This window comes from Triticum dicoccoides, chromosome 4A (genome assembly GCF_002162155.2).
Source record: "Triticum dicoccoides isolate Atlit2015 ecotype Zavitan chromosome 4A, WEW_v2.0, whole genome shotgun sequence".
NCBI classification, from domain to species: domain Eukaryota; kingdom Viridiplantae; phylum Streptophyta; class Magnoliopsida; order Poales; family Poaceae; genus Triticum; species Triticum dicoccoides.
This window is the reverse complement of record NC_041386.1, coordinates 496,199,664-496,207,526: the sequence shown is the minus strand read 5'-3', so window position 1 is coordinate 496,207,526 and position 7,863 is coordinate 496,199,664. Positions and strand designations below refer to the sequence as shown.

Here is a 7,863-nt window from a genome sequence, read left to right as displayed (position 1 = left end):
GTATCTACTTGCCGTTCCAAGTAAATTTGTATGTGCCAAACTCTAAACCTTCAAATAAACATTCTATTTTGTATGCTCGAATAGCTCATGTATCAACCAAGGCTATCCTTATCTTCTGTGTTAGGCGGGTTATTCTCAAGAGGAGTGGACTCCGCTCCTCCACTCACGAGAAAATGGCTGGTCACCGGGATGCTCAGTCCCATGCTTTATGCAAACTAAATCCAAATTAATTGCAAACAAAACTCCCCCTGGGACCTGATGTATGTTGGAGGCACTCGTTGTTTCGAGCAAACCATGGATTGATGCTTGTTGGTGGAGGGGAGTATAAACTTTACCATTCTGTTTGGGAACCTCCTATAATGTGTTTAGCATGGAAGATATCGCCATCTCTTAGTTGTTACGTTGACAATGAAAGTATACCGCTCAAAATACAATTTATCTCTATTTCAAAACCGAGCTCTGGCACCTCTACAAATCCCTGCTTCCCTCTGCGAAGGGCCTATCCATTTACTTTTATGTTGAGTTATCACCCTCTTATTAAAAAGCACTAGCTGGAGAGCACAGCCGTCATTTGCATTCATCACTGTTAATTTATATTGGGTATGACTATGATTGGATCACTTTTACCATGAATTACAATGTCTAGTCAGTCCTTGATCTTTAAAGGTGCTCTGCATTTATGTTTTGCAGTCTCAGAAAGGGCTAGCGAGATACCATCTTGTTATATCATATTATGATTGTTTTGAGAAAGTGTTGTCATCCGAGATTTATTATTATGACTTGCTAGTTGATTATGCTATTGATATGAGTAATTATGAGACCTGAGAATTATTGCAAATGTGGTTAGTTATGATCTATGCTGAAAACTTGAATGCTGGCTTGACATAGTTACAACAACAAGAGCAAACAGAGTTTGTAAAAGTTTTTCTTTCTTTCTTTCAGTTTGTCAACTGAATTGCTTGAGGACAAGCAAGGGTTTAAGCTTGGGGGAGTTGATACATCTCCGTTGTATCTACTTTTCCAAACACCTTTGCCCTTGTTTTGGACTCTAACTTGTATGATTTGAATGGAACTAACCCGGACTGATGCTGTTTTCAGCAGAATTGCCATGGTGTTGTTTTATGTGCAGAAAACAAATATTCTCGGAATGACCTGAAACTCCACGGAACATCTTAGAAAAAATAATAAAAAATCCTCGCCAAAGATGAAGACCAGGGGGGCCACACCCTTCTCACGAGGGTGGGCCCCTCCCCCTAGGGCGCGCCCCCTACCTCGTGGGCCCCCTGAATGCCCTCTGACGCCAACTCCAACTCTATATATTTGCTTTCGGAGAGAAAAAAATCAGGGAGAAGAAATCATCGCATTTTACGATACAGAGCCGCTGCCAAGCCCTAAAACCTCTCGGGAGGGCTGGTCTGGAGTCCGTTCAGGGATCCGGAGAGGGGGATTCGTCGCCGTCGTCATCATCAACCATCCTCCATCACCAATTTCATGATGCTCACCGACGTGCGTGAGTAATTCCATCGTAGGCTTGCTGGACGGTGATGGGTTGGATGAGATTTATCATGTAATCGAGTTAGTTTTGTTAGGGTTTGATCCCTAGTATCCATTATGTTCTGAGATTGATGTTGCTATGACTTTGCTATGCTTAATGCTTGTCACTAGGGCCCGAGTGCCATGATTTCAGATCTGAACCTATTATGTTTTCATGAATATATGTGAGTTCTTGATCCTATCTTGCAAGTCTATAGTCACCTACTGTGTATTATGATCCGGCAACCCCGAAGTGACAATAATCGGGAACACTCCCGGTAATGACCATAGTTTGAGGAGTTCATGTATTCACTATGTGCTAATGCTTTGTTCCGGTTCTCTATTAAAAGGAGGCCTTAATATCCCTTAGTTTCCAATAGGACCCCGCTGCCACGGGAGGGTAGGACAAAAGATGTCATGCAAGTTCTTTTCCATAAGCACGTATGACTATATACGGAATACATGCCTACATTACATTGATGAATTGGAGCTAGTTCTGTGTCACCCTATGTTATGACTGTTACATGATGAACCGCATCCGGCATAATTATCCATCACTGATCCGGTGCCTACGAGTTTTCCATATACTAGTTCTCGCTTATTTACTTTCCCGCTGCTATTGTTACAATCACTACAAAATACCAAAAACATTACTTTTGCTGTCTTTACTTGTGTTGCCGCTACCACCACTATCATATTACTTTGCTACTAAACACTTTGCTGCAGATACTAAGTTTCCAGGTGTGGTTGAATTGACAACTCAGTTGCTAATACTTGAGAATATTCTTTGGCTCCCCTTGTGTCGAATCAATAAATGTGGGTTGAATACTCTACCCTCAAAAGCTGTTGCGATCCCCTATACTTGTGGGTTATCAACCTTACATTGTGAAATTTTATCAAGAAACAAATACACCTTATATAAAGGAAAGGTGGGAGTAGAAAAGATTGATGTTATCATTAAGCTTACAAATAGGGTTGGTATTTCACCTATAGGGATTGTAAGAGATGCTGAAATTCTTTATGCTAAGATTAAGTATCCTACTGATTTCTTAGTACTTGGAACTCCTCAAGATAACTTGTTTCCCATAACCTTTGATAGATCCTTCTTAAATACTGCTTGTGATGTTATTGATTATAAAAAGTTGTTAAGTTTGGACAAGAATCTCGTGATTTCATTTTTTCTAAGTTCACTAAACATCATCATCATACATATTTACCTCTTGAGGATTTGTTTGCCAGCAATTTCACGTTGCATTACGTGCTAGCATTGTGCTGTGTTAATGGTATGTATTTACATAATTTTGAATCTATTAGTTTTAGTAAAATGATGTATGTTTTACTAATATTCACGGTTGTTAATGTGTGTGTTGGCTATGATCCAGGGATAGCACAGAAAGCATAGAAATTCGGATCCTATAAGACCTGGGTCACTACAGCCCTGACCGTTCCCTTGTAAACAAGACAAGGTAGATCTACTATTGATGATCTCGATCGCCATCGGAGTAGGAAAACCCCTAATCGATACAGTTGGTCAAAATTCCCATAGCCCATGGCGCTCTCGTGAACAAATTGGCCTACCCTTCTGTTTTTGGCAGATGATTCCTTCTGGTCGACTGGCCGAAGCTTCGACTGGTCGACTCGCTCATCTCGTGCAATGCTAACACAAGAGGACATGTCATCCCACATGGGCCCCACAGACCTCCCTACTTCCTCCTTGTCCTTTCAGCGCAGTTGTTGGCCACACAATCGAGACACACATTATGTTCCCTTCTTCTTCCGCCCTCGCCATGCAGCTGCTCATGCTCATCTTTTTTTTCTCGGACACCATTGCTCTGGAGCTGCTGCATGGGGCGTGCTCCCCCACGAAGCCGCATCGTCGTGTGTGTGCATTGTTGCGGTGAAGAGAGTCAAAAAAGCTGCTACGAGACCCGCAAGCCATAATGCGCCATCGCCGTCGTTTGCTGGAACCAAAGCTGCGACCGACAAGATTACCGACCATGAGGACTACAACGGCGACGACAACCCCTGTTGCAATCGGCCGGCAAAAAAGCTGCAACCGGCGTCATGGAAGTTGCAAGAGCGTGAAGGCGAGATCATGGCTCGTGCGAGATGCTGCAACCGGCTGTGCAAAAGCTTCAACCATCGGTCGCAGAAGCTACGATGGCGGCGATGAGGCAAAGAGACCCTGCTGGAATTAGGCAACGAGTATGCTGGAATCAAAGATTTTTTTTGCTAAACCATGACTGGAATTTGTTGCGACCTGACGAACACGACCAAGCTTCCATGGCGACCTCGAAGATGTTTTTGCTGCAACCGGCCGAAGCCAGAGCTGGAACCACCAGTCGGGTTTGCTGCAACCAACTGGAGTGGTATTTTGTGGCAACGATGGAGGAGTGGAGTCCTAATTGTTGCTACTGATGCCTGATTTTTTTGGAATCAACAAACCCTGTGCTGCAACCGCCGGCAAGCACGGGGGCGATGCTTCGACTCTACGAGGGTGACGACGCGGCGAGCGATGGCGAGCCGGCGTGATTCGAGAGTTGGTCGGCGTGCATCCATGGCCGGTTCAGCGGCGCTCGCCATCGTTCTCTTCCGGCCACGGGCGTGCACGTTGACTCGGGTTTTTAGCAAGTGAGGAAGACGCACCGCGTGAGGAAGGAGATAGGGGGTCCAACGGTGCCAGGGGTGGGGCAATTGGATGCACGCGTGGTGACAGGCCGGAATTTGGGTTGGTCGACCGACGTCTAGCGTCGTCCTTTGTTTTATTGAGCAGAACCCAAATCGGGGCGCCCCTATGTCTCGCTTTAAGCGAGCACTGGGGGGGGGGGGGAGCCCAGATGGGTCGGCCCAGGCGCGTGGGAGGGTACAACCTGTTTTCTTCTGTTTTGTTAACTTGGTTTTTGCTTTATTTTTGTACTTTTATTTATACTTTAAAATATTCTACATATATATACAAAAAACACTCTCTAAAAACACATTTGAAAAATGTTGAACAAGTGTTTGAAAAATGTTGAATAAGTACTAAAAAATGTTGAACAAGTATTTGAAAAATGTTGAATAATTATTAAAATGTTGAACAAGTATTTATAAAATGTTGAATAAGCATTTGGACAATGTTGAACGTCTATACAAAAAATGTTTAGCACTTATTTTTTTTGACATATACAAAAATGTAGAGTGAAAACGAAAACAGACATTAAAAAAGAAAATCCAAAATGGAGAAGAAAAAAGAAAGCCAAATAAAAATAGAGGAAGAAAAGAAAACTAAAGAAAGACAACAAAGAAGGAAAGAAATGAAAAAAACAATGAAAAGAGAGAAAAAATAGAGGAAACACAAAAAAAACTGGAAATAAAAGCGGACAATAGACCATGAGAAACGCGGCTTGTTTCGTGTTAAGAAAAGGACACCGACTTTCTCCTCCTTTGCAGTTCATTAACCGCACGCGAATGGGCCGGCCAAATTAGTTGAGCCCTGCAGCGAGACGTTCCCCCTGTGCTCGCTTAAGGCGATAAATAGTCGCTGCGCCCAAATTGACGCACACTGGTTGAGAGTACCGGCTTATTGGGCCTCAAATCGGATCAGCCCACAGAGATCACTTTCTTTGATCGTTGAACCCTAAATAAACCCTGGCCAGAGTCTTCCTGGTTTTCCATCCCAAAATGCGGCACTTCTCCTCCCTCCCGCGGGTGCTCCGCCGGAGCGCCGCCCCAAAACCCAACCGGCGGAGCCCCGCCCCGAAACCTCACCCTCCCTCGCCGTCCCCCGGTCCGGTTCCTGATGCTCAGGCGCCCGTCGCCCCTGCGCCGATGCCGACGAGGCCATGGGAGGAGGCCCTGGACGCAGCACAACGCGCGTTCTGCCTGCCCCTCGCCGGCCGCGTCCTCGCCGCCGCAGGCACTGGAAACGCCGCTGTATCCCCTGTTGGAGTCCACGCCGCGCTCTCCCTCGCGGCCTCCGGCGCGCGTGGTGCGACGCGGAGGCAGTTGCTCGGTACGTTGGGCTGCGGTGGCGGCGGCAAGGGCGCAGCGGCTGACGCGGCCAATGTGGCGTCGCGTGTGGTCAAGCGCGTGCTCAAGGACCGCGCGAAGTCTGGTGGACCACGGCTCGCGTTCGCCTCTGGCGTGTGGGCCGACGCATCAACGACGCTCTCGCCGGAGTTCGTCGAGACCGCTGGTGGCCTGTACTGCTCAGCGGCCAAGACGGTCGATTTCAAGAGCACGGTACGTGTTATGGCTCCTGTCTCACATCAATTGCATGGTGATTGTAGTTACGGAGTATGTTCTTCAGCTGTTCTAAGTATGCTTGTGCCATTAGTTAGCGGCACTGTGGCAGTGAAAGTTCAGAACGTCTCAACTTCGATTGTTTGAGCGTGCAGGAAACAGATATTTGTATTCATGTCATCTGATTAGTGTAGGTAATCGATACCTCCATATATGTTTGTGTTTTCTGGTTTACTGTCTTTTACTCACCTGTGCAACTACTTTGCTATAGGATGTTGTCGAAATTTCTTTGCTCTAGTAAAAATGTTAATTGAGCAAAGAGACTTATATTCCATCATGAAAGTAATAACTACACAGTTGGTTGTTACTGTAAGATCCTTTTCAAGAGTTTGTCTCGATATATTTGAGTTTGAACAGTATAAGACACTAAATTGTTTTGGAAAAAATATCAGTAAGAAACTAATCGTCTGGTGTTAACTGTACTTGAGATGCCTTGTGATTCTTATTTTGATATTTATGGAAACTATTTTCTTGATATTTGAAGCCAGAAGATGCTGCTGAGCAAATTAACTCATGGGTCAACAAGTCCACGAGACAAACCATTACCTCACTCGTTCCAGATGGATTAGTTGACCAGAATACAGGGCTTGTACTTGGCAGCGCGCTGTATTTTAAAGGCAGATGGCTGGATAAGACTGATATAGGGAAGACTGCTGAACAAAAATTCTACTGTCTGGATGGAACACATGTCCTAGTTCCTTTTGTGGAGTATGACAGAACTCGTCTTTTTGCTGCGCATGACGGATTCAAAGTTATTAAGCTTCCTTACAAGCAAGGGAATAATGAACGGAAATTTTCCATGTACATTTTCCTCCCAGATGCTCATGATGGTCTGTTTGAATTAACCAAGAAGATTTTCTCTGAACCGGCATTCTTAGAACAACATTTACCGACGGAGAAGCGCCATGTGGGTATTGGGGTGCCCAAATTCACGATATCTTTTCAGATCGACATGAAGGATTTTCTGAAAGATATGACACTTGAATTGCCATTCCGACGAGATGCAGATTTCAAAGATATGGTAAAGGAAGGTGACTCGAAGGAGCCTTTGTTTCTATCTGATGTACTTCATAAAGTGATTTTGGAAGTGAACGATGATGAAATTGAAGAAACTTCTGTGGAGAAAAGCATAGGCAAGCCTTTACCAACAGAGCACTTCACAGCCGACCACCCTTTCTTCTTTCTCATTCGGGAGGAAGTGTCTGCTACGGTTATCTTCATGGGACATGTGCTTGATCCTTCATCACAGTACTAACACCAGGTTATCACCAAATTACATGTATTTGTTGCATTATTCTAAACTTTGGTGATCTGGCTGATCTTGACTTTAGTACGACAATAGTTTGTGCACTGTGCGTGCTCCATTTCTGGTGGCATGCTGACCACCGTTACTTGCTCTGTTCAATTTAAATTAGTTATCTCCACTGTTGTGCTAAACCATGTGAAGACTACATATTTCAGTCTGTTGTGTAGAAATTTCTATCTATCCATGTGTAATTTTTTTATGAATTTGGTGGTATTGAGTGTATCCCTTTGCGAGAATGGAATTATAGCCTAGTGGTGGTTGTGGGTTGTGCAGTGGAGTCACCGTGTGTCCAGGGTTAAAATCCTGTGCAGCGGATTTAAACTTGTTAGTTAGTTCACTAATTGAATAAGCCCGGGTCTTTCGCCGCTTCTTTAAAATCCTCTGGTCTCATTTTTTTTGTTATTGAGTTGATAACTCGTGAGTACTTTTACGTTCGAACTACCAGTCTTTGCACTTTACTTTTGTATCAAACTTTTCTTGAATATATTTTGCATGGATCTGTTATTTTGTTCCCATATCATCTGCCGTTTATGTGCATTTTCCTGCCAGGAAAAAGCTAGCAATGTTACGTACATAGTTACATAGTTCTTTTCATTCAGATGAATCTGTTGACGTTTCAGATGAATCTTTTAAAGATATCGAATATGGCACTGATCAACGCGTGGCGGGCGAGGTGGGGGTTTGCCGATAGTCGGTTTCCTTAACTGCAGTCCCACTTGTAAGGCCAACTCCAACGCACGACC

General features: G+C 44.4%; 1 protein-coding gene across 1 annotated transcript; it reads left to right on the top strand.

Annotated features, from left to right (window-relative positions):
- Positions 1-5,153: 5,153 nt before the first annotated feature.
- LOC119286379 (probable non-inhibitory serpin-Z9) lies at positions 5,154-7,342 on the top strand. Its single transcript, XM_037565751.1, has 2 exons — positions 5,154-5,754; positions 6,299-7,342. Exons 1-2 carry the CDS (start codon positions 5,194-5,196, stop codon positions 7,067-7,069), a joined length of 1,332 nt encoding a protein of 443 aa, XP_037421648.1. The 5' UTR covers positions 5,154-5,193; the 3' UTR covers positions 7,070-7,342.
- The last annotated feature ends 521 nt before the right edge of the window (positions 7,343-7,863 follow it).

Bases quoted from the DNA above. Each gene is read 5' to 3' on its own strand.
- LOC119286379 (XM_037565751.1), top strand. From the start codon at position 5,194: ATGCGGCACTTCTCCTCCCTCCCGCGGGTGCTCCGCCGGAGCGCCGCC. The intron at 5,755-6,298 runs GTACGTGTTATG...TGATATTTGAAG, and splicing joins CGGTCGATTTCAAGAGCACG to CCAGAAGATGCTGCTGAGCA.